The sequence below is a fragment of the Dermochelys coriacea genome, chromosome 1, assembly GCF_009764565.3.
Source record: "Dermochelys coriacea isolate rDerCor1 chromosome 1, rDerCor1.pri.v4, whole genome shotgun sequence".
Lineage (NCBI taxonomy): Eukaryota > Metazoa > Chordata > Testudines > Dermochelyidae > Dermochelys > Dermochelys coriacea.
The window spans coordinates 205652276-205679788 of record NC_050068.2 but is presented as its reverse complement, the minus strand read 5'-3'; the positions used below and the strand labels follow the sequence as shown (position 1 = coordinate 205679788).

General features: G+C 44.2%; 1 protein-coding gene across 3 annotated transcripts in view; it reads right to left on the bottom strand.

Annotated features, from left to right (window-relative positions):
* The window catches only part of CFAP91 (cilia and flagella associated protein 91), a 62171-nt gene that overhangs the window by 14419 nt on the left and 20239 nt on the right, over nucleotides 1-27513 (bottom strand). For all 3 annotated transcript variants that reach the window (XM_038417127.2, XM_043512529.1, XM_043512539.1), the window contains 5 exons: nucleotides 19714-19830; nucleotides 15675-15746; nucleotides 13686-13832; nucleotides 8647-8868; nucleotides 1876-2024 (listed from right to left, as the gene is read on the bottom strand). In XM_038417127.2, coding sequence (XP_038273055.2) covers nucleotides 1876-2024; nucleotides 8647-8868; nucleotides 13686-13832; nucleotides 15675-15746; nucleotides 19714-19830 — 707 coding nt within the window. The remainder of the gene's footprint in view (nucleotides 1-1875; nucleotides 2025-8646; nucleotides 8869-13685; nucleotides 13833-15674; nucleotides 15747-19713; nucleotides 19831-27513) is intronic.

The following is a 27513-nucleotide window of genomic DNA, read 5'->3' as shown; positions in this document are numbered from 1 at the left end:
AATTTGCTGGAGCCTCGGCACCACGATCCCATATAACTCGCTGCCCCTGTTTGTTTGTAATGCTTCTATCTTTATCCTTTATACTTGAACTCACTTATAACCTCTCTTTTTTGATTGAATAAACTTGTTTTACTTTTTATCTGCACTGGGGTTCTCAAACTTCATTGCACCTCAACCCCCTTCTGACAACAAAAATTACTACACGACCCCAGGAGTGGGGACTGAAACCTGAGCCCGCTCGAGCTCTGCCACCCTGGTGGATGCCAAAGCTGAAGACTAAGGGCTTCAGCCCTAGGCAGGTGGCCTGTAACCTGAGCCCCGCTGCCCAGGGCTAAAGCGCTGAGGCTTGGGCTTGGGCTTTGGCCCTGGTCCCCAGCAAGTCTAAGCCAGCCCTTGTAACTCCTTTTAAAATGGGGTCGCAACCCACAGTTTGAGAACTGCTGATCTATACAAACCCAGTGCTTTGGTTGAATTGAAGTGGTTGTTAACTCAGTCAAGATAACATCTGCTGTTGTTATCTCTTTAAAGCAGCAGCCAACTTAACTTCTGTTAGTTTTCCAGGAGAGGGCTGGAATGGATACAGCAGGGAGACAGTTTTAGGGAAATTTGGGGGTTGCAAGGGTGTGACCTGCATGCTTATATGCTGGCTGTTGGCATTTGGGCTATGCACCATAGCATTTAAGGCACCCAGAATTGCAAGGCAGGTGGTGACAGAACCCTTATTGGTCTGGGTTGAACCCAGAAATGTCACAACAGCCCTGGCTATATACCCCTATACTGACCTGTTGATGTGTGTTACTTCTGCACTGGAGAGACTCTCTCTACCATGAGAGGATCGCTAAGTCTGTCAGTTTAGTCTTTGGGTCCTTGCTGAATTGGCCAATTTCTTCCTTTTTGTAACTTCATTTTTTGGCTAGTCCCAGTGCCATCTTCCATGCCACATCTCAGGTCAGAGTTCCTCCTTGGGGGGCTACCGACCAGTCCAGGGGCTGAATGCATTATCTGCACTAGCAGGATGTTAAAGACCTGGGGAAAACTCATGTGGCTACACAACGCACAGCTGCTTTGCCATGGGGATGGGTTCTGTATCACTGTATTTTTAAGGCTAAGCACCAAAAGGGGTTAGAGAGACTGAACTGGAGGCATGGCAGCTCCTAAAAGACAGTCACTTCTGAGGCAAAGCTGAACACCAGATTGAGGTTTTCAGCAACATGATGAACTCAGCTCAGACCTACATAAGGAGCAGCCAATATGGCCGACCTCATTAAGATTAGCAGTTTCTTTAAAAAAAAAACTTGTTTTGACTTCTGAAAGAAAGGTGGGTTTATTTCTAGGAGGCTCATGCATCTGTTGTATTTCCTTTAAAGCCCATCTGCTCTAAACACTTTTAAGCCATAGAGGACAGGCCAGTTTCCAGATTAAAGGACACCTGCATATTAGCTGTTTTCTATGGCTGGGGTTTTCAAAGGAGTACAAGGAAGTTAGGTGGACAGCTTCCATGGAATTTCCACAAGGTGTGGGTGTCTAACTCCTTTGCATGCCTTTGAAAATCCTAGTGTAAAGGCTTTGCGGGGGGACATTGGGAAACTCTCATCTTTTGGTCAGGGCACATCAGCACAGCTGCCGGGAATAGGTCCTACCTCGCCACATCTGAGCTTGACTGGGAACCACCATATCTGCACATTTTTAGGAGTTGTTGTTACATACTTGGCTGAGCCTCCCTAGTGGATGAAAACTGCAGCATGTCTATGCAGTGTTATGAGTAGTATTGCCCCAACCTCGGTGCCGGCCCTAGACTATAAACTTAGCTAGCCAGCCAGGGTCTGAATTGTGCAAAGCAGTGTCTAACTGTACTTTGTCCACTCCAGGACATACCGGCTTTCCATTTCATAAGCAATGTCATTGATTTCCACAGCCACCTTCTGAATCTCTTCCCTGGCTTGTTCTTCAGCTGTGCTCTCCATGCTTTTCAGGATAACATCTTCCAGGTAAGAATCAACAGTACTCTGGTGCACTTTAACCACCTGAAACAAGCATCAAGATGTCTCTCATACTCAAGATACAAAATGTTCATTGCTGTGTAGTACGCACTTGCTGGGATTGTCTGTGGGGAGAGGCAAAGACCATGGTGTGTCAGCTGAGACTCTCCATTTAATCTGGACTATCTGAGGGCGATTGATTTAGAAGACATGTTCAGTCTATGAGAAGTTGTCTTAGGGTACATGTCTACACTGCACCTGGAAGCGTGCTTTCCAGCTCAGACAGACAGACATACACTAGTTCTGCTCAAGCTAGCATGCTAAAAATAGCAGCGTAGCCAGGGTAGCACAGGTAGTGGCTCAGGATAGCCGCCTGAGTACAAATCTGCCCAGTCTCCCAGGATATGTAACTCAGGCAACTTGCCTAAGATACACTGCCAAATTGTGAAGCTGCCATTTTTAGCACACTAGCTTGAGCACGCTTCCAGCTGCAGTGCAGATGAATCCATAATGTGAGGTGTGACTCTCTACACCCCAGGGAGCACCCTGTAACTCCCATATTCATCATTTGTATATAATTGTGATATTACATACAAAGCATGCCTTGTAAGATAACACAGAAAAAAATATGATCTACTGGAACCCATTGTTCTATCTATCTATCTAATGCATATGAAGTTATGAGAATTGTGTTATATAGTTTTCACTAAAATATGCTGTGGGTTTGGGAAGTGCCCAGATACTAGATCCCCAAAGACAGTAACCAGGGAAATAACCAATGCCTGGGTGGGCATTGAACAACCATCAACAGCCATTGTCCAGCAAGGGAGCTACGTAACAATGCAATGACTCACTTGCCCAACGCCACACCAGGAGAATTGCTCAACCTTGCCTGGTGGTGACTCAGTAATGCCCACCAGACATGCCTGGACTTGTGTTGTCCAAGCACCTGGACGAAGGGTATAAAACAGTACGCAGACGCTTGTTTCGCCTTTCTCCTCCGCACACCTATACTGCAAGCAACAAGGTCACTCAGGAGACTGAAGACTCCAACAGAGGAGACTGACCCAGGTTTCAAGGGTGAAACCCATGTATTATGAACTGCAATATCCAGTAGGGTGAGAAAAACTGCTTAATCTAGATGTTGCCCAGTCTAATAGGGATGAAAGTTTAGACTGCCTGCTTATATTTTATTGTCTTAGACTAAACGTCAGAGATAGTTACCAATCACTTATATCTATCTATAATGTCCTTCCTTAGAATTTTTTAAGGTCAGGCTTGACAAAGCCCTGGCTGGAATGATTTAGTTGGGGATTGGTCCTGCTTTGAGCAGGGGGTTGGACTAGATGACCTCCTGAGGTCCCTTCCAACCCTGATATTCTATGATTCTATCTTCTGTAATCAATAAACTTGTTTAACTGTTTATCTTTACCAGTGAGTTTGCTTGAAGTGCTTGGTAAGTTGGCTCAGGTTTAAAAAGGCTGGTGTATATCCACTTTCCATTGACGAAGTGGTGAACCAATTAATAAACTTGCATTGCTCAAGAAAGGATCCTGAGCAGTGCAAGATGGCATATTCCTGAGGTACATGGCTGGGAGCTGGGTGGGATTTGGCTCTAGTGCCTTTCTCTGTGTGATCCAAGAGTGGCTCTGGGAGCATTCATGCCATCTAGCTGGGTGTGGGGCTCCCCATGCGGTTGTGCTGAGTGATCACAGCGCATGGAGGGGTTTGCGGCTGGTCACTGGCAAAGCACTGTGCGAGTCAGCCCAGGCTGGAGAGAGTTCCGGGGGCACAGCAGTCCCACAGTCCCAGGCTGCACCCCGGGGATTCCATCACGAGGATTCCCTCTCTAATGGCCTTTTCCTGGGGAACTAGTTGTACAGAAACAAGTACAGAAAATGACCTGTGTCAAAGGCAAAACTGTGATCTTCTACGTTTCCTATTTCCTGTACAATGTGCTAGCTCCATTAACTGAATACCAAACGCCAACTCATTTCACATAGTCCTCTGAACAGCTGGCAAATAACACCTTACAGCATCAGGGCAGTTTAGATGTGATTAGAACTACCATGGCTTCAATAAATGAATCTTCTTGTAGTCACTTGAATTCTGAAGCAAAATACTTTATCAAAGCAATGTGGAACAGAAGCAGGATGAACACACTGGATTTCTTATAATGCATTTAGTTCAGATGTTCCCAGACCATGATCTGCCCAGCACTTGGTAGTGGTCCGCACAGAGATGGTTTATCATACTGTGCTGGCTTTCATCATTTCGAGCTCACTGGGAAGGGTGACATAAGGCGAGTGACAGGGAGATTAGTGGAGAACAGGAGCAGGGGTGCCTCTGAACCTCATGTTCTCCTCCAATGTGTGTGCCACGATCCTGGGGGGATGCCTCTCTTAGGGGAGTGAGTCTAAGCCTCTCTCCCTACCTGTGTGTGTGCACCAGCATCTGGGGGACCCAACTCCTCTATGGGAATCTGACATCCACCCCCATTCATGCCACCCTCATGTAAGCTGGATTCTGGTGGACTTATCCAGCCAGAGGCCCTCTCCATGACCCCCACCATATGAACAAGGATATGTGGAATCCCTGCTCCAGAGTATGAAGCTGGAACAGGCATACAGGTGGCATGCACCAAGAATACACTCCTGCCACAGAGGAGGAGAGTTGAGCATGGGCATGTTTGATGCATAGCATGGGTTCTCTGACATGAATGGAGCAGGTAATTCATCTCAGAGCTATTGTTTCAGGTTCTATTCATTTGCATGGGCTGTTCACATTCAGCTGAGAACACCTCATTGAGATGAATGGGCCACTTCACACCCCTTGGATTCTCCTGTGCTGCAGATGGACTTGTAGAATCCCTTTCCTCCATTCTCCCCGTATCCTTACTAAAAAGTCCCCCTTTCAGCATTGTAATGGACCACCAAGTCTTCTATAGTTAAGGTCTACACCAGCTCTCTATTTACAGCTTGACTCTAAGTGCACTAAAATTCACATTGTTACTCCAAATGCCTTCAAATATGGTGTTCATCATCTAAATCCAAAGAAGAGATATAAGAATCCTCTTTTGGGAAAAGTGAAGCCAGTCCAGTACAAATTAGAGATCTTCTTAAGGAAAGGGTACCATGGTACCAATGTGGACAATGAAATCCAGTCAACATTGAAGGAGACGCCATTGCTGGTATCAGTACCAGTGGTGGTAATAACAGGTTTCAGAGTAGCAGCCGTGTTAGTCTGTCTTCACAAAAAGAAAAGGAGTACTTAGAAAAGGCACATTAGAGACTAACAAATTTATTTGAGCATAAGCTTTCGTGAGCTACAGCTCACTTCATCGGATGCATTCAGTGGAAAATAATAAAGTCGTAGAGGTAGGTAGTACTGAAGTTGAAGAAGACAGTTATAGCGATGATGGTACTGAGGTCACGGACAGTCTTATGTCCTGTGCGGAAACCAATACCACAGATGGTACCAAAGCAGCTGCTGATGAATAGCTGTAGATTCATATGGCATTCTCATTACTGAGGTAGGAATCAATGAAGATAGCAGTACCGGTAGCGTCTTTGAAAGTGGGAACTGAATGTATAGGCTGGGACTGAACAGATGGTCCCAGTTGGTCCAACAATGATGAGTCCAGTACCGGGAGGTATAATGGTCCTTCGCAGTCGTAAAGGCCTGCAACACGTCAGGCACCGAGAGAGGAGGCAACATTTCAGCTGATGCCTCAGGAGACAATGCAGAAGGTGCAATCTCAATGGTACTGAGACTATCAGTACCAGAGTCAACAGCACTGTCTCATATGGTACTGGGGATTGCCCCTTGCAGCTTGTTGACTTGGTACTGGAGAACTTATGCTTGTGCTTCAGGATGGAAGATTCAGAGATTCCCAGGCCAGAAGGGACCACTGAGATCATCTAGTCTGACTTCCTGTATAATACAGGACATAGAACTTCCCCAAAATAACTGCTAGAGCAGATCTTTTAGAAAAAACATTCAATCTTGATTTAAGTTCCCAGTGATAGAGGATCCACCACGACCCTTGGTAAATTGTTCCAATGGTTAATTATTCTCACAATTTAAAAATTACACATTACTTTCTGTCTGAATTTGTCTAGCTTCATCTTCCAGCCATTGGATTGTTATACCTTTCTCAGTTAGATTGAAGAGCCCATTACTAAATAGTTGTTCCCCAGGTAGGTATTACAGACTGTAATCAAGTCACTCCTTAGCCTTGTCTTTGTTGAGCTAAATAGTCTACAACTATAAGGCAGTGGTTCTCAAATTTTTGTACTGCTGACCCCTTTCACACAGCAAGCCTCTGAGTGTGACCCCCCCATAAATTAAAAACAATTTTTATATATTTAACACCATTATAAATGCTGGAGGCAAAGCAGGGTTTGGAGTGGAGGCCAGTGGCTCGCGACTCCCCATGTAAAAAGAAAAAGAGTACTTGTGGCACCTTAGAGACTAACAAATTTATTTGAGCATAAGCTCAAATTCCCCATGTAATAACCTTGTGACCCCTTGAGGGGTCCCAACCCCCAGTTTAATAACCCCTGCTATAAGGCATGTTCTCTAATCCTGTAGTCATTCTCGTGGCTCTTCTCTGAACTCTCTCCAATTTATCAACATCGTTCCTGAATTTGACACAGTATTCCAGCAGCAGTTGCAGCACTGCCAAACATAGAGGTAAAATAACCTCTCTACTCCTATTCAAGTTTTCCCTGTTTATGCATCCAAGGATTGCATTAGCTTTTTTGGCCTCTGCATTGCACTGGCAGCTCATGTTAAGTTGATTATTCACCATGATTCCCAAATCTTTTTCAGGTGATGAAGGGAGGATTTCTTGTCTTCTGAAAAAACCCCTGTAACCCAACCGATCTGGGGAAGAAGATAAACATTTCTTCTCACCAAAGCTTTTGTGAGAGATTTTAGGCTGAAGAGGAAGAGCAATTGTGGTTGAAGGGATCTCATATTTCTAAGCAGCTGAGTCCTAAGATGCTGAGGAAGGTCTCATCATCTACTTAAGATGGTGCTCCCTCAGACAATACACTCTGTTTCTTTGTTTGGGAGGGGAAGGATAAGCAGATAGAGCACTTGTATTGGAATGCCCCTCTCCCAAACAAAACAAACAGCTAGAATGTCTGTCATGTCATTAGCAGGCACAGTCTCTTTACAAGTGCTACACGGAATCCAGGACATTTCTGCATAATTAATACAGACAAAAAGAACAATAAAAGAAAAAATTCCCTTAAGGGGATGGTACTACTACTCACAACTATGACTATTTACAAAAAGCTAGTGAAAAACACTTTGTGAAGATAAAATAAGCTTCTAAGGAGAAATGGGGAACTCCAACTTTTGCCACGGATGATAAGAAGGATCTGAGAGGGAGGTGGAGCAGCTCTGCCCTTTACACCCTTGGGTCCCAGCGCAAGGATATGTAGGGCACACCTCCACCCCACCAGTACTGCAACCAAAACTCTCTGACCTGAGTGTACTGAAGGCACACACACCTACAGTGGAATGGACATGTACATGAGCACTCAAAAGAGAACCTCTGGTTTAAAACATCCTGACAGCAAGCAGACCCAATGCTTTGACCCTGCAGGATTACTTATGACAGAGCATTAGCCTTGCAGATGATCCAGGAAGAGCCACAGCTGGGAGGAGGATAGAGGAGCTATGTGTTTCAGGGGTCTAGAGACCTAGATTCATTCACAACAAAGTCAAAAGACTGAGGGCTTGTCTACATGTAAAATGTTACAGTGTAGACGCTACCTATGATGACAGGAGGCCTTCTCCCACTGGTATAGGTCAGGGGTGGGCAAACTTTTTGGGCCGAGGGCCACATCTGGGTGGGGAAATTGTATGCAGGGCCGGGGCAGCGGGTTGGGGGTGCGGGAGGGAGTGCGGGGTGTGGGAGGAGGTGCGGTATGCAGGAACAGGCAAGGGATTGGGGCAGAGGAGGGGTGCAGGGTGTATGAGGGGGCTCAGGGAAGGGGGCTGGGGTGCAGGAGGGATGTGGACTGCGGGTGGGAGCACAGGGCAGCGGGTTGGGGTGCAGGAGGAGTGTGAGGTGCAGGCAGGGGGCTCAGGGCAGGGAGTTGGGGGGCAGGGCGCAGGAGGGGTTTGGGCTCCAGCCCGGTTCTGCTTACCTAAAGTGGCTCCAGGGTGGCAGCAGTGTGAACCGGGGCCAGGGCAGGCTCCCTGCATGCCTGCCCTGGCCCCACGCCGTGCCAGTCCAGGAAGCAGTCGGCACCACTTCCCTCTGCGGCCCCTGAGGGAGAGGGGGCATAGGGTTCTGCGCGCTGCCCTTGCCACAACTCCAGGTACCTCCCCCGAAGCTCCCATTGGCCGCAGTTCCCCGTTCCCAGCCAATGGGAGCTGCAGGGGGCAGTGAATAGAGACAAGGACAATGCACGGAGCCCTCTGTGCCCCCCCCAGCCCTCCGGGGCCCCAGGTACATGGTGCCAGCCGCTTCTGAGAGTTGCGTGGGGCCTGTAGCACCACGGGGGGGCAATCCCGCAGGCCCGATCTAAAGCCCTGATGGACCAGATCCGGCCCATGGGCCGTAATTTGCCTACCTCTGGTATAGGTAATCCAGCTCCCCAAGAGGCAGTAACTAGGTCAATAGAAGAATTCTGTCTCCTCCACTTACCTGTTTGAAGATCTCATCTTCTTCCCGCCGGCGCCTCGCTTCTACCTGGCGGCGTCCACTCTCCTCTGCTTCCCGGATGCGTCGTTGCCTCTCAGCCAGCATGGCAAAAGCATGGATCTTCCTTTCTTCCTGAAGCCTCACCAGCTCTTTGGACAGGAAATCGAACATGTTCACTAATGCCCTCCCTTCTATCCGAGCCAAGTGGTTCTCAACCAGTGAAAGCTTAACACAAAAACAAACAAGAATTGTATTAAATACCATGAAGAATGCAAGTCCCTTTCTCATAGAACCACCACAGGCACATAAAAGAGCACAAACCCCCACTCACACACAAGGCATAAGGCAAATTTATGTGTTCTGCATTTTTCTTTTAAAAACAGTAGACTTGATTCTGGGCTCTGCCATGGCCTCTGTATGCAAGCTCTGCAGAACTAATCAGTTGGGAATACTTCTGGGGAATTCCCTGTTGCTGAAGGACCACAGGAACGGTCCTGTGCTGTCCCCTTTGCAGCCCTTGGCCTAAAGGGGGTGGCCACAGTGCACTATACGCCAGCTATTCTGGGCTGCTGAGACAATGCATAGATTGTCATTGCATCAGAGAGTAAATCACAGCAGCTTTTCAGGCTACTCTCACTTAGACTGTGGATTGCTCCTCTTCTCAGACCCAGAATGTGGGAGATACAAAAGTGACATAAAACCAGCTTCAGCAGTGCTTCCCCCTCATTTCTGTGCTGAGTTTAGCTGAGCCAGAATGAAGAATCGGGACCAGTAGTCGCAAATACAGCTTCTACCTGGGATTCAGAAAGTCAAATCTACGTCTTTATAGATCAGATGTGTGCTAGAATAAATTGTTTAGAGGGCTGCACAATCACAAGTGCAAATAAATGACTAACACTTCAGAGGATGCAAAATGTTTGTTTTGTACTATTTGTGACACCCTGGAACCCCAATATTCACCACTATCATGTAATTAAGATATGTTTTGTACAAAGTATGCCTTGTGAGGTATCATTCTAAAAGTTGTGATCTGTTAGACAATATTATCTCATTGGATTGTATGTGCCATCATCGAACGTGGAATTATGAAGTTTGGTTATGTATGTGTTACTGAAACATGTTGTGAAGTTGAAAACACTCACAAACAGCATTTCAGGTGCAACAGTAAAAAGGCCAAACAATGTTAATGACTCATTGAGGAAATGCACACCAGCACAAGGATTACCCCAGGAATTGTGTACAATAGAAACCTCTCAGAGATAGCACTGTTTGACCCAGGTCACAGCAAGAGAGATTTCCAGCAAGTGGGAAGAAGATATAAAAGGGGGACAATAGCATCATGATGGTACCTCACTCTTGCTACAACAACACACCTGAAAACACTTGAGGGGCAAGGACTGAACTGTGGGAAATGATGATCCCAGGCTAGAGAGATTTTTAGCCTGTGTATGAAAACCTGGGAAAGCCAAGGCAACATGTGCCTTAAGAATCTGCCAGCCTGTTTATCAAAAAGGGTGAGAATTTGACAATGTATATTGTACCTATCTAGTGTGTTAAGCTCAGTTTGCGGTTTTGTTCATATACTAAGGTAATCTACTCCTCATTGTTTTTGCTGATACAGACTAACATGGCTACCACTCTGAAACCTGCTTTGATATGTTTGCTATATCTTATAATCACTTAAAATCTATCTTTTGTAGTTATTAAACTTGTTTTTTCTACAACCAGTGTGTGTGGAAATTACAACTTGGGGCAGAAAGCTGTTACATCTCTCTCTCCACATTGAGGGAGGGGGTGAATTTTATGAGTTTATGCTGTACAGTTCCCGGTGCAGTGCAAGACGGTATAATTTTGGGTTTACACTCCAGAGGGGGGGGGTGTGCTTTAGCAAGTGGGAGGTGCCTTAGCTGAGCCTTCCCATGCAGAGCCGATCTCAGCATGTGTGTGTGTGAAGCTGCAGCTTGGTGTGTCCCTGTCTGTGTCTCTTCTGGTGAAAGAGAAAGCTTGGAGAGCTTGGCAATTTATTACAGCCCCACTGTGTGAAAGGGAGCTCAGGCGGGCTCAGTGATACCCCAGTTCCAAGTGGCACCTCATGGGGAACCCATCACACTAGTCTCTTGCTGGGACCATCTGTGGGGACAGACAAAGACCCTTCCTGTCTCATCTGAACACTGGAGTGTAGCAAGATATAACTACTATACTTTGCCTCACTCGCAACTTTCATCCAAGGAGCTCACAACTCTTTAAACACATTAATTAATAAAACCTCACAATGCCCCTTGAAGCAAGGTAGGTCTTATCCCATTTTACAATTGGAGAAACTGAGGCACAAATGCTGAGGTCATACAGGGAGCCTGATTCTCTACTGTTTTATATATTGTGTTGTCATTTATACCTGTGCAAGATAAGTGTAATATGCTTGCAGATCCAAATGGTAGTGATTTACACTCGTTTCACCTTTGAAGCAAACAACACAAGATTCCTGGTAGTGGAAACAGATCTAGGAAATCTGTGACAGAGCTGGGAATAGAGCCCAAGTCTCCTTAACCGCCTTCCACCCCCTAACCCTAATCACATTGTTTTATGGGATTTGTGAGGATGATTGTGCTCTGGCAACGTAATGATATTGTGTAAGCTCATTATCTCCAGTATGGACTACACGACAATAAGCTTAGGCAAAAAGCATTTTCTGAAGCTGGTTCAGATGTTGTGCCATTGTTGCAATGTCTCAGCAGGCAGTGGAATGTGCCTGTTATAAACTCAAGTAAACAAAACAAAACAATCCTGACTAGCAGCCAGTAATAAACAGGCTTTCCTGTGTTATGTACCAGTTTCCAAGACACTACACATTTCCAAACCAGCATCCAACAGAATGTGAAAATGTCACTGTAACACAGAGATGGAACTGAAAGTGTTCCTCTCTTGCCCCAGATGCTGTGAGGATGATGGAGGGAAGAGGATTTAATCTTCCCACTATACCAGCAGATGATATGGGACTACCATGAACCACTTCTCCTTAATACTTGGTTTTTGCTGTGTGTAAGGATTTCCTGGGCAGGATAGAGACACTGCTGAAGACATTCCAAGATTAATGTTCTATCAGAATTTTGCCTTAAGTCAACACTCCTTCAAAACATATGTGATCATACCCCTCTGTCCAAACTGATTACAGTCCTAGCTGCAGAATCGCAAGTAGTTTTATCCTCCCTATGTAGAATGCCTTAGGGAGTAATACCTGACAAAGTCCATTTTAAATCACAATCTGCTGACATATAAAATGGCCAAAACAGCCTCCTACAAATGAGAGTTGCTAATAGGTTTCTGAAATATGCACACAAATATAAAAATATTTAACAGGCTTTTAGGTCAGTTGGGAGTTTTCCTTTTAAGAAGGTATAATTTAGGAAGGAGGACATTCACAAAACAGTACTGCTGTCATTAACTGTACTGCATAATGCACATCTCTGAGAGATCTTTACCCATGTAAATTTGTTCTATTTTCCCTTAAAGAAAAGTACATGAAACTTACTTCAAAGCTGTAGGTGAACCCTTTGCATGTGTTAATTAAAGTTAAAAGGCCTGAGATTGGGAGAATTGTAGTCTCTCTTCCTCAGGTCCTGAGAAAGCAAAGCAAGAGGTGGAGGAAATGCCAGCAGGGTTAGTTCAGATTCCACAATGAGATTTCCAGATATAGTGATCTGTTTGATATCATCTTCACCCTTTGATCTCTTTCTCTCCAAATGTCATTCTGGAGACTGAATTGACCCGCTGCTGGTATCTCCTCTACGCCTGGGCTTTCCCAGAGCTTGAGGAAGAGACACTTCAAGTCTCCAAAGCTCCGAGCTTTTAAATTTCATTTTTCTTAGTTCAATAAAAGGGACTGTTCACTTACACCCCCATGGTGTTGTGTGTGTGTTATGCCTAGAGTCCTACACTTTTGCCCTTTGCACATGAAAGCAGCATCTAGAAATACTGAAATGTTAGAATGTCACTGCTCTGCTAAGAGGTTGGAAGTGAATAGAACGAGACTGAATGCGTCAAATCTCAAATAGATTCTGGTCAGCTGAAGAGGTCCAGGCCTATTTCTCTCTGGGAAACGGGGACAGCGACTGCTTTAGCAAATGGACTCCACTGCTGGGGCACCATAAGGCCATTCACCTAGTATTAGTTGGTGGGTAAACCTTTCATGGCTATTTCTGCACAGCAGAGGTAGCTGAGAGAGTGTGAAGTTACAAGGGGATGGGATGCCTATAACTAAGGGTATGTCTACACTTGAAGCTGGGGAAGTGAATCGCAAGTTGAAGAGACATACCTGCGCTAGCTCTGATAAATCTAACATACTAAAAATAGAATGTGCCCATGGCAGCATGAGCTGAAAGAGGGACTAGCTTCCCCAAGTACATAGATAGCCTCTCTCATGGGCAATCACTCAGGGCAGCTAGCTCCTCCTGCCACTCATGCTGCCATGGCTACATTCTACTTGTAGCATGCTAGCTCAATCAGAACTAGCATAAGCATGCCTCCTCAAGCTGGGAATCACACCCCCAGCTCCACGTGTAGACGTACCCTAAGTACAATGACACAAAATCTGTTCAGCAAAATGGCTTACTGAGGGGGTGACATGCATGCCTCACTATGCTAGCTGAAGGAAAGGCCGTTATCAACTGTAGAGGAGTCAGCTGACATCAACCATGTGGATCATAATCTGGATGGACTGAGACTTTCATGATGAGGCACATTTTTCATGAACTGAGAGACCTGGAAATTGAAGTCCTCTGTTTACCCACAAAGCAGGTATAGCATGGGTGGCAGCTATGCAAGCTTCTCAGGATGGAACCCATTATAGCAATAACAGAACACTTCAGTGCTCATGTCCAAGGAAGCCAATTTTTGTCACCTGTGATGGATTCTGCAATGTGGGCAACACATTTACTTTCTATAAATACGTTGGTATCGTTACAAGAAAAAACAGACATTTAAAAAGGGATGGAGGAATGGATGAGTGGTGGGGGGTGTTATCCTCTTTATCTTAATAGCCAAACCTTGTGCTCATGCAAGTCACGTTGTCGCTGTAAGGCCAGCGTTACTTGCTTCTCTGCCTTCTTAAGCAGATTCCCATCCTCCTGAAGCGCATGAGTGGTGCGCAGTTCCCGAATCAGTTCCAATCGCTTCTCCTTCCCTTCAAACATCTTTCACATAAAATGAACAGCCATGGGAATAAACAGAAGATAAAATCTGAGAGTTTTGCAAACAGAAAATATCCTTTTCCTCCAAAGTTGGAATTAGCTGTTTCCTATACCAGTTCTCTGTCTGAAGCATGTGAATCTTTGAGGAAAATCCCTGGTGCTATTGACAGGAAACCAAACTGTCTGTAATGAATCCAAGGCCATATTCAGACACACACCAAAGTTGTCAGCTAAACCCCACATGTGCTGGATGAAGGACAGAACTCAGGCCCTTCTGCTCCAGAGAACAGACAAGTCTCTATTACTTACTCAAAGGAGAACCTCCATTATTTTTCAGTTGCATTAAGACGTACCCAGCCTTCTAGTCACTGGAGGGCATGACAAATAAACTTAGCAGATCTTTGTATACCCAGATGGGGTTAGAGTTAAACACATGCTGGACTGGACTTTAAATTGCCAACCCCACCAATTAAAAAATCAGATGTTCCCCCTGCTCCCCCCCCCAAAAAAAGATTTCTTATGATGTTTAAAAGTAAAATATCATTTCTTTAGTCAGTCTACTGATTTTTGAGCTCTAAGACTGACTCTCTTGCCTCCCCTGTGGGGAGGGGGAGAAGGTGGGGCTTGTTTCAGGCAGAAAATTAAATCTCAAGTATACACTAAATACAATCAAAAATCTGGGGTGAGCCAATCTTCTCTTCCCCTTGACTAATAGGAATAGCTTTCTCCCTGATCCTTCCTCTCCCAGCTCCACCATGCACCCCCTTGGACACTCCTCAGCTCTCCTCCCATGATGCACCCTATCTCCTCCCCTGGGCCATGTCCTTTTCTTTTCTCCCTTGTTCCAGTATCCACTGCCCCCTGCCCTTCCTCATACATAAGCCCAGCAATAGAAGGGCAGATGAACAGATAGGGTGCCTCTTCCTCACCTTCCCCAATGACTGTTCAGATTGTTTAGCACCATTCAGTGCTGCAGTAAGGTTGTGGGGAGGGTGTTGATACTGCTGTTGTCCTCTGTGGTGTCCCCAGAACCAATCCCTTCAGTTTCCCCTACTTGGTCCAATGACTGCTGCCCTGCTGTGTCTGTGCAGTGGGGGGAGTGGAGACTCTGCGAGAGGGAGTGGTGCACTCTGGGGTGATAGGTAGGAAATGCAGTCCAAGCCACCAGCCCACACGTCCAAAAGCTTCATACCCAAGTCAGACAGAAATTTCTGAGCTGATGCTGGTGAGAAGCCTCTAAAAATGATGGGAAGCCGGGGCAGGGAAGCTCTCAAAATTTTTGTGAGAGTCAACATGCCTACAATGGAGTCAAAAACATTGTTCCTATCAGGCCACTCCGGATGGGAGAAAGACTCAGGAAACCCAATTTTCATATCAAACCATTTTCAAAACTGCATTACTTATTGATACAGAATCTCTCATCTGGGTGCTGCATAAAAATTAGTCATCAGTAAAACAGAGCTAATCCCAATGGTACACAGAGAAGCAGCAGGTCTATAAAACAGACCCTCACCCCACCCCCAAGATAGGCAAAATTATCAAAAGTGACCAAACCTGTACAGAAAGGCTCTACACCAAGTCCTTAATACAGCCATAAAGGATATCAGCGGACATTCTCAGGGAGAGAGTTCAACAGATAGGAACCTAGAAGTTTCTGTCAGAAATCTGGGCTGGAGAGCAAGGACTTCAGCCTTGGAAGGATATGGGGTAAGGATATGAGGACATGTTGTTCAACCATCTCAGGCCTGGATTAGTTCAGTGCTATTGGGAACAGATTTTTAATATACCCTCAATAACCTCTTTCAGCATTTTGAAGACAGAAATAGTCAAAGGGACACAGAATACCATTTTCTGAATAGCTCTGCCTCGGATTAACTTCTGCAAAAAGATTACTGCCAGTTCTAGCTCCTCTTCTCTCTGCCAACACACAACAATAATCCAGTTACAATTATGTATTTATTTTAGGGAGGAAGCAGAAGGAAAACTGAATGAGCCATCCATCTAACTAGCTTTCTCAGAATACAATTGATATAACTAGTTTAATCTCTCTTCTGATTTCCAGAGAATAGAAGATGAGTCAGAAAAATATATATTTCTATATTTTACAAAATATGGGACAGACAGACTATACAAAGATTTACACTGGGGATTGTGAGAGGGAATTCAGAGAAGAGTAACAGTAGCCTATAGGATTAACCTGTTTGCTTGTGTGTATATATATATAATCTTTTTCTTATAGTTTAAGTATTTGGTTTATTGTAATAAGTTTATAGATTTATTTTAAACAGGTTGGCGAGCCTAAACCCCATACTATCAATAATTATTAATATTATTAATTAATTTAATACAAATTAAATACAAATTAAATTAATATTATTAGTACACCCTAAATCAGGCTACAGTAACATAAATGATATGGGGGGATGGCAAGAATTACAATCTGGATTAAAAGAACTATATATATGTAGCTTGACTAAGTGGTGACTGAGATGGGAACACAATCAGCATTTATATGTATTAACAGTTCTAAACACTAAGGAAGGAGAACATTTAGGAAATTTCCCCTGAGTTTCATTCTCCTGGTAAGGCTTATTAATGTAGCATAGTGAGTTTGAAGACCCAGTGAATGACAATTTGGAAGTAAACAAGTTGTATTATTTTGGGGTTTGTAATAGGGTGTGCTGTCCCTTTAAGGGAGGCTACAGGCCTACCACAGTTAGTTCCTGATTTCAGCTCAGAACAGGGGCTAGGATAGTGGGAAATGGAGCAGGACTATGTAAGGCAAACTCTGCTCAGACTCTAGAGCTATCAGGACATGGTTCTCCTTGCTATGGCCTCTGGAAGGGGCAAGGCTGGGACAGCTCAGGAGCTAGAAGGTCTGGGAGGAAGCCTGTGAAAGTGCTTGGTGTGGGCTGGGGCAAAGGAAGCTTGCAGAGAAGAGGGGGATGGAATCCCAGAGAGGTTGTTCAGTGGAGTAAAAAACAGCTTGTGAGCCCTGCACTGTGAGGAAAAGAATCAGACTTGTGGGGAATGCAGAAGAAAGGGCCTGGGATAAGAGAAGTGGAGTGGGCTTGAGGCCTGGTGCATGCAACTGCTCTCACTTAAGGGTCTCTCCCAGCCTGGAGCTTCTGAAAAGCCCCTTGCCTTCCTTGCATCATGAGGGAAAACCCAAACAGACTGCTTTGTTACTCCAGAAAGGAAGAACTTTATAGTTTGGCTGAAAACTAAAGCATAGCAAATCACCCAGCCAGCCAGAGGAGAAACTGAGGCATAAAATGCCTTAGTGGCAGAGGGAGACGACTGTGAACCAGAGAGGGAACTAAGACAGCTGCCATGTGTTGTATTAATTAGGATGGAATATATAGTCCAAAGAGTCAAAGGTGTTAACATGGGCCTGAAACTATCCAATATTAAACAGTTTTAAATAAGGTTCGGGGTCTGGTATACAGAGAGCTCAGCCTGTTTAGCACCATGGCAAATACCCTTAAAAATCCTTTTTAACTTTAGATTAAAGATACAGAAAAGAGAGAAAAACAACATTTGAAATGTAAAGTATTAAGGGTTTCATTTTAATAGCACTCCTTATTCCCTCTCCCTTTAGCTGGAGAGTCGTGTTAGAAAGAAGCCCCCTCATTTAACAGTAATGTATGGTATGTACAGTATGGTAATAACTGTTCTTATTGGGGGTTGGGGGAAGAAACAGTTAGTTGAGATAGACTGGAGCTGTTGGAGTTGCTGGGGTTTTTAAAGTCCAATCCTGTTTTCTAAAAGACAAAACAAGATGAACACACACATAAAGCAGGGAGAGAAAAGAACATCAGAGATACACAATACAGCTTCTATCTCTGATGTTAAGTCGCACTTGCACCTCATCACCAGAGAAACATAGACAGAGCGCATGATCTTATCAGATACTCTGAAACCTGGCAAACTTGTACCGAAATTGGGCTGTTTAGCGCACTGCATTTAGCTGCTTCTCTCTGGTCACAGGTTTACAGCAGTGCTGCAAAATACAGTCTTGGCTGGCTAAACCAGACTCTTATTAGAGAGAAGAAAAAAGGAGAGGGATAGGAAAGAGAAGAAATAAGGTGGAGAAGGGGAAGAACACACAAAGGGGCAGGGGATGTGTGTGACAGTCTTATATCCCAGGTGGTGGCTGGGATTGAGCCGGAGCCAGTGGAGGTGACAATATCATTTGGCTCCCTCTCTGTGGTCAGGATTAGGATGAAGAAGATCCAAAGTCCCAGGAGACAGTGGGGGATGGCAGCCACAATGGCTGCCATCTTTCAGTCAGCCAGAGTCGCAGTAGCCAGCTTTCCCCACAGTCTCTTTTTCAGGGCAATAAAAGAGATTGATGGATGGAATAGTCCACCCCGTCATTATTTTGTCCACAAATTAGGCCTAATTTCTCACACATCAATTTTGGTTCACTGATTTCCAGTCCCATACTTTTCTTGTTTACCTAGAATGGTCTTAGCACAGTCTGTGAATTATAGCACTAGTCCTTTTTTGTTTTGACTGATTCATTCTGTCTGACCTTTATACTTTTTCTCCTATCAACATTTACTGATATAGGTAATTGTAACACTTTATACATTTTTGCTCACTTTTTACAGTTGAGCTCACAATTAGAGTAAATTTATAGGTCCAATTATTACAAACACACACCAAATGCCAGAGAAGTAAAAACAAACCCCCACAGGGTTTATTTACATTCTTGTGGGATGGTAGATACAGAGCTACTCCCTGAATTTGGAGCTGTACAGCTGGCAAGTTTTGTGCAATTCCATGAATGATTTTTCTTGACAGTGCGGAAAACGTCACTGCTTTTCTCTTCGCAGCAGAGCTCGTGAGGGGATGCAGAAACCTATCACGTGCACCCTGCAGAAGCAGGAGGGGGAAGGGGGATCTACAGTCAGGATGGGGATTGGAGGAGCCTGAGAAGACAATGGGGACTGTCGGGTATTGGATTGAGATAAAGGACAGCCTCTGAGCTTGTGAGAGTGTCACAGTTCCTGAGATAAGTGAACCTCTGACCCTTTTATGGCCTTGTGGGCATACCCACTTAAGTCTCAAGTCTCTAGCTGTCATCTTTTTTGGGGCAGTATCCCGCAATCTACTTCTTCTAGATCTGGGACTTAGAACAAAAGTACCAGAGAAATCATATCCTGAAAACAACTAACAGTTTATATGCCTGAGTGCCTTACCAGGTGTCACCCATCTCCCGCAGGGAGACCCTGGTAGGTTTCAAGTACTTCAGGTCCTTTCTTGGGGCCCATATCTCTGGATCACAGTCTGATGTCAGTTCTTGGTTTGGGTGAGAATGACCTCTCTCCCTACGTCAGGGTGGTCATTTAATATAGTTTTCAGGACTTTGCCAGGCGTTTGTGAGGGAAAGGGAAGAGTTGTGGATGCCTAGATTATTCTGTCAGTCTTCCATTACATTCCCTTCTGTCCCTGTCACTCCAGCTTGCCACGTATAGCCTATTGAGATGCTCATCTCTCAGCCAATGTCTCCATGATGTTTGCGACAGAAGTATCATCTTGTTCACAGAAAGCTCTGGCATCCAGGAGGGGTAATTGCAGAAGCAGCCCTACTCAGTTCCTGCATGATGGGAGATTCCAGCAGGGGACTTGATGAGACTGCCGCATGCATGAGTGCAATGCCTGATGCCTCATTCCCTGTACCTATCAAGGTTCTCATAGTGCAGTAATTAGGTGAAAGTCTAACGCTACGATGCTTGTCAGTTTTATTTTTAAGTAAAAAACACTGTACAGAAGACAAAACTAACTAGCTCCCATATTTTCCTGGACACTCCTTGAGTAACTTGATAGTGACTAATACAGGACTTACAGCAAAAACTTCTAAAAACATCCAACTTACAATTGACGGGCTTAGCAGTGTTGGAGTTAGGGGCCGAGGAACAGGTTTTGTTATCTTCTGAAGGAAACGAAGGGGCTTCTTTGGCTCCTTAACTTTATTCTTCTTATCTAGCAGTGCCTGAAACAGTCATACAATTTAGGCTCTTTCCATACAGGGTTCAAAACTGTACTAGATAGCACACAACACTAGGGCCCAGTCATGCTGTTATGGAATTACAATGGGAGTTGAGGGCATTCAGCACCTTGCAGGATTGTATCTTTAATTTTCTTACCTACTCCTTCCATCTCAGCTCAAAAGTCAGGCGTTGTACATTATTGTTCAATAGGGTGGTCAGAAGACCTTGATAGAGTTTCAAGTAAGTGTATATTTACAGTACCTTGCTGGCAAGTGCATAGACTGACACTCACTCTTGTGAAATGAGTCCAGAGAGTGTTTGATCTTACCCCCTAATACATTACATTCTGGAAAAAGCACAGTTGGAGAACAATTTTACATTTCTAAAAAATGGAAATTCTGCTGAATCAATTACCTATGAATTATTTTTGCACTTTAAGTAACTACTTAGTATCAAGTACAGAGACAACTTTCTTTGCAAACTGAAAGCAGTTAACAGCCTTTATAAACCAATCATAAATTATACACTGCCACAACTGGAATATGACCCCCTCTCTAGGCATATTTATTAAAAGTGCCAGATTTTAGAGTGCACAAAACATCACTAACAGTGTTTGAAGACAAAACAAAAAATGATATTCCAGGGGGTCTGTGACATACTGTACCTCAAAATAGCACCCTGTAACCCCCATATTCATCATTCGTATATGGTTGTGATACTTTATACAAAGCATGCTATGTAAGGGGGGAGGGATAGATCAGTGGTTTGAGCATTGGCCTGCTAAACCTTGGGTTGTGAGTTCAATCCTTGAGGGGGCCATTTAGGGATCTGGAGCAAAAATTGGGGATTGGCCCTGCTTTGAGCAGGGGGTTGGACTAGATGATCTCCTGAGGTCCCTTCCAACCCTGATATTCTAAGATATGAAAGATCATGATCTGCTGAAACTCATTGTTCTGTCAATATATATATGGTGTTAGTGTGTATGAAGTTATGAGATTTTGCTATAGGGTTGTTATTGATATATGTTGATGAGTTTTGGAGTTGCCCAGTGCTATTTCTCCAGTGACAATAAAGAAGGTGACCCAGGCAGGTGTTAAATGACCATTGACCAGCAGGCGAATTGTAAACAAGAGATCTACAATTCAATAAGAGACAGCTGTGCAAGCACCATACAGTGAGAATTGCTCAACTCTATGAATCAGTTGTGCAAGCACCACACAATGAGGACTGCTCAACTCTATGACTCAGTTGTCCAAACAATGGGGACTCAACAAGGCCCACCAGGACATGTCTAGGCCAGTATCCTCCCTGGGACATTAACTGAGAGTATAAGATTAGGGACAGGGGCATCATGAGGCCACCTCTCTCCTCCCCTATCTATGTTGAAGGCAAAAAGAATGCTGGGAAAACAAAGACTTTGACCTGAGATTGGTCCCAGGCTAAGAAGGAAATTCAGCCTGTGTATTAAGAACTGTAACCTACCTGCAACATCCAGTGAGAAAAGCTGTTTGATTCAACTCTTGCTTAGTCTAAAAGTTTAGGATTTAGAATGCATATTTACTTTTTATTTTCTTAAGGTAACTCTCTGACCTTTATGCCTTCCACTTATAACCACTTAAAATCTATCTTTCTGTAGTTAACAAACTTATTTTAATGTTTTATCCTTACCAGTGAGATTGTCTAAAGTGCTTGGGGAATCTGTTCAGATTACCAAGGCTGGTGCATGTCCACTCTCCTTTGACAAAGTGGCAAACTAATTACTGAGCTTGCACTGTTCAAGAGAAGGTCTTGAGCAGTGTAAGAAGGTATATTTCTGTGGTGCAAGGCTGAGGGCTTGGGAGATTTGCTGATGTTTTGTGTATAACTCATGAGTGACTTGGAGATCATTCATGCAATTTAGCTAGGTGTGCCTCTGCATGTTGGTGGTTGAGTGATAACAGCACCTGGTGGGGTTTGCTGCTTGTCACTGGCAAAGCATTATGAGAGACAGCCGCAGTAAGAGAGTTAAGGGGGGACAGCGGTCCCACAGTTCCAGGTTGTACCCTGGGAATCCTGTCACAAATTTGCAAATTTCTTCAGTCTAAATCAAATCTTAGAGTCTCATGTACACATCTCCTCCTATATAAAGTTTTGGAACACTTCCCCTCCCATTCACAACTGTATACTCTTGATGCCCGGAGAGCTCTAAAAATCAATATTGAATGCAGTATACAGTTCAGAAAATATCTAGCTCTGTTGGTTATAATCCATATAATATTTTTAAAATACTGCTGTTATAGTTCCAGTTATTAGATGACTAAACTGGTATATTTCAGAAACTTTCAAAGATAGAAGTTATTTTCCCCTCAAATATTCACTTATTTATTCAGAGCCACAGAAACCTGGCCTGAAGGCTCATATCCAACATACAAAGATGTTGCGTGAAGAAACAGAAAACAGCATAAGGAACCAGCAAAAAGAGCTGTAAACAGGAGAATCTGAATGGGAGTTCTGTTGGAGGAGAAGGGAGGAGGCAAGCTGTTCCTTCAGTGCAGTGCGTGAGTTTTTGTGTGTTGTGTGTTTTTTCTGTTTTGTGTTTTTTTCTTTTTTCTCTTCAGTTTGCAGAGGCTGGTAGCGGGCAGTGTGCTTTGAGAGAAGCAGAGCCCTGATTAGGGGGTGGGGCTTCCCTGATTAGGGTCCTATAAAGGCAGCCAAACAGTCAGCCAGTGGCACAGGAGCCAGCAAACAGAGCTGTAAACCGGGGAGTTTGAGTGGTAGTTTGTGGTGTTCTGGTTTTGTTTTAGAGCACTCACGGAGTCGGTGCCTAATCTATGTAATTGATGACTCGCCTTGTCACCAGAGCTGGTCCAGAGGACAGAAGAGTGTGCTGTCTGCCAGGAGCTAAGATAGGGGATGTAGACCTGAGGCTGAAAAGGATCCTAATGGGAGCAGGAAAGAATCCACTGATTGTCCTTAACATGGGAAACGAATCAGACAGCTAGATTCTCACTGGAACGTATCAAGGGAGACTATGCAAGGCTGGGAAGATGCTTAAAGCAGTGGCTCTCAACATTTCCAGACTACTGTACCCCTTTCAGGAGTCTGATTTGACTTGCGTACCTGCAAGTTTCACCTCACTTAAAAATTACTTTCTTACAAAATCAGACATAAAAATACAAAGAACTGTCACAGCACACTATTACTGAAAAATTGCTTACTTTCTCATATTTACCATTCACTTACAAAATAAATCAATGGGAATATAAATATTGTAAGCACATTTCAGTGTATACTATACAGAGCATATAAACAAGTAATTGTCTGTATGAAATTTAATTTGTATTGACTTTGCTAGTGCTTTTTATGTATCCTGTTGTAAAACTAGACAAATATCTAGATAAGTTGATGTACCCCTCTCCCCCCCCAGAAGACCTCTGCATACCCCAGCATACCCCCGTTGACTTAAGGAAATGGAGCACCAGGTGACCTTCAGTGGGCTTCTACCTGTCCCTAAAGGAGGAGAACGAAGGCAAAAATTAAGGGAATTTAGTTAGGGAAGTGGACTGGACTGAAGAACATATACACCAGGCCCTTTAAGACACCCTATTTGTGGAATACTTTCTCAAGGTTAAAAAGAGTAAACAGCTGAATATCTCATTTTAATTAGTAATTCTCACATATTGAGCAGTTAGACAATTTTTCTGAACTTGGGTGCAAAATATTTTCCTTGAGAGTAGATCCTTCTTGTAGAGGAGACATAATTGAGTGGTGCTTGCCACTTGATTGAATATGAGAACCAGGACCTCCCTGTAAAATATGGGACCACCTAGCTCACTTGTGCCCCTTTTTTATTGTCCCGGAGAACGCTGAACAGAAAAGGACAGCTATGCTGTTGGCCATTAGAGAAAGTGCATGATTGTAGCTACGGATACTGTATGACATCAGTGGTACATCTTGGCAGATCAGGACTGGAGTTTTAGATCTTAGGATCTATCTAATCACTCTAATCTTCTATCATTAACCTTGGATTAAGTTGTTCCATGAATGATCTTCCCTGTTCTTGAAGCCGGCATAAATTTTTTGCACTACTCTGATTCCAACGAACTGTGGCCTTCCGAGTTCCCCCGGGCAACAGCACAAAGGAGGACAGGGATGATGGGTCCTGAGAGATTAAGCAACTTCTGGAGATGACAATTGGAATCTCTCACAATGGTATGTTGGTGCCAGAGACCTTCGTTCTTATCCAAGACATCAGAGACCTGACAGATGTGATCATTTGACATCTATTACTATGTCCAGAAGTGACAGACTGCATGACATCATTTAGCTGTTGGTAGTGTTGACAAATTCGTGTTACTCCGGAATACAATCTGGACTATGTGAAGGCTCCTTTATGGGCCTTTTTCAGAAAGGGTGCTCCAATCAGCAGGTCCTCTTAGCATGGGTATATACAAACCCTTTTTTGCCCAAGGAAAACACTTTGGAAAACATCCTTAGAGGCAGGTAGGCCAAACACAAAGCAGCATAGTGGTAACATTATGTGTTGCATGTGAAGTTGAGAGATTTTCTGTGGGAGGTTCATGTCATACATGTAGATAGGTGTTCTTAAGATCAATTAGTGATAGATGCTTTTCTTTAGAAATTGTTGCTATGTTGTAATTTAGGGTATCTTTCCTGAACTGTGGTGACAGCAGGAATCTGTTCAAGAATTTCCAGTTGAGCACTCCTCAGTCTTTGGCATGTTTGGGCACTGGAAAGAGGACTGACTAAAGCCCTAAGTCTTCTTGTTCCCTGGGAAATCAATTATCCTAGTTTGAAGCAGATGCATTTTAGTCTTTATATGCTGAGGTTTCAATTGGAGGAAGAGGGAGAAGCCAATAACCCTGGTTTTGGAGTGCCATTTAATTCTAAGATGTAAGCCAGGCTTCTCTCCCATTTCTTCCCACATTTCCTTTTTTACAGGAGCTTATCTGGGGAATACAAAGCCCACCTAATACTCCCGAGAGTGGTTTCAAGTTACTTCTCAAAAAACTGATTCTGAGTTTCCTCCTGTGGGGGCTCTGGCCCCAAGTCAGAAAAAAAGCTGCCTATGCTCTCAGAAAGGCGACTGAGCTTCCCTCTGAATTTCCTGGGGCCCTTTTTTGTCCCTTTAGAGCCTTTACCATGGAAAAATTTGTAGATGAAGAGATGGAGGAACAGAGAGTCCCTGAATGGCTTGCTCATCTTTTACTGGGAAAACCGAGCCTTAGAAATTTCCTTTGCAGAAGACTGAATCCTATGCTCAGAATCTACAGCTTCTTTCCTGATGCCTTTAACCTTTCCTTCACTGTTTCTCAGATTTATGGAGGGGGAAACAAGATTAATAGCCTCTCAGGATCCAACCGCTGAGCGTATTCTGATCTTACAAGGTTCCCTCTCCCCCTTATTTGTAGCACAGAAGGAGACTACCACTAAAGAGGGGATCTGAAGGGAGAACTGTAGTGCTGCTTTGTAAGGGTAACATTTGAAAAGATCATTCTTAAGATGATCCCTAAATGGTTTCCTTAAACTTCATAGCTGCTATTTAAACCCCTTCCTGAGGAAAGGGCAGGGGAAGCTTTCACATGGCACAGCCATGGTGATTCACTGAATCCTATAGAAAGGCAGAAATAGCTCCAAAAGGGCTGACTCACACCTTGTTAAAGAAAGCAGGGGAAAGAGTCAGAAATAAGTGGTAAGCCAAGAGGCCTTTTACTGCCTGCTTTCTTCATGTCTGGGTTGCTCTCTCTGTCATCCCTCCAGGGCTGTCGGTGTGGAAGAAAGTAAGAAAGGTAGGGCTTGGTCAACCCACAGCAAGTAGGGTTATGTTAACCCTGGCATTTTTGCACCCTTTTCTGCCAACTTCTCTCTCTGGTTGCCTGTGAAGCATTCCTGACAGAACAACCTGTCCATATATGCTACTCTAGAAGCTGCTGCAGCCAGCTACCTCAGTATCAGAAAGGAGTTTCTGGCAATCTTGCTGCAGAGTCCCCCAAAGCTAAATAACAGCCCAACAATGCTTAGAATCCAATAAGCTGACTATTAAGATAAAAAGAATCCTTTTCTGATTATTTTATTTTCTTGTTCCTTGGAGCAGAAAAACTGGTTAAGCCTCCCTGCAGTTGATACAGCCAGTTCAAGCTGACTAGCGGGGTCTTCAGGGGTGTGGCCATCCCTATCCTGCCTTGATTGACAGGTCTGGCTCTGCCTCCAAGTAACCACAGGTAGGAGTAAGACCCATTGTAATAGTTATGCAGATTTTTGCGGAAAAAAGAATGTGTATTTTAGGTGTTTTTAATGCAATAAATAAATGTTTTCCCCCTTTTGAAAAATCCATCACAGTAGACCAGATCCATGGCTGGTGTAAATCAGTGCAGCTCCACTGAAGTTATTTGACCTATGCTGATTTATACTAGGTAAGAATCATAGAATATCAGGGTTGGAAGGGACCACAGGAGGTCATCTAGTCCAACCCCCTGCTCAAAGCAGGACCAATCCCCAATTTTTGCTCCAGATCCCTAAAGGGCCCCCTCAAAGATTGAACTCACAACCCAAGGTTTAGCCGGTCAATGCTCAAACCACTGAGCTATCCCTCCCCCCCCAAAATCTGGCCCACTATCTCTATTTTCACTCTGAATTAAGTCTCCCCTTCTCCATCTATTTCCCTCAGCTGACCCCAAGGAAAAGAGCCATCATTACTGACCAGCCAACTCTAGGGACCACTTGTAATCCATGAATACAGTTTGGGAATCTTTATTATAGTCTGTCAAAACCATGAGAAGTCCTTTAGACAGACAGACAATGCAATTGCTGAAATTGGAATTTAGCCAGAAAACCATGAGCTGACATCTCTAACTCTTGGAAGGATGCCAGGAGCATCTTGCCATCTGATCATGACCATAGGTGATCAGGACCTTGGTTTTATGCAGAAGACACATGACACCTCCAATAGCATAGAGCAGGGGTGGGCAAACTATGGCCCGCAGGCCACATCCGGCCTGTCAGACCTTTTAATCTGGCCCTCAAGCTCCATTGCTCCGCTCCAGCGCTCCAGTTGGGAAGCAGAGTTGGGGGCTTGACCTGCTCCGTTCGAGGTTGGGGGCTTGCATGACGGGCTTGAGAGCACGCATGTTATTCCGGCTGCAAAACCTGAATGTGCTTCACGCACCATCAGAGCCTGGAATGTGCGAGCCCACGTGCCTGCTACTTCTTGGCTTAGGTGACTCTGATGTTTTAGTCGTGTTAATTTTCCATTGTTGAGGATAAAACAAAGAGTAGTTGACCAGGGAACATTCAATAGCAGTTTTCAAAGTTGTGGGCTGTCGGAACCTATGTGGGAGGAGATTTCTGAGAGCAGGGGGCTAGTGAATCTCAATGAGTTCCAGTGACTGGAAGCTGATGCCCAACATATCCAGGCTAGAGAGAAAGGGCATGGAAAGGGGGTAAGTTTGGTTTAATTATTGTAATACATAGTTATGATGGTATATTTATAATAGTATGTAAGGTTTTACATTTATTTCCACTAAAATGTATCTTTATTAAATAAAGTTTATTTGAATATCTCTGAAGTATTAATTTCATGAGCATTCATGGCCTGCCATACAATTTCCATACCCAGATGTGGCCCTCAGGCCAAAAAGTTTGCCCACCTCGGCATACAGTCTACCACCACAGGGGGCATTGGTTCA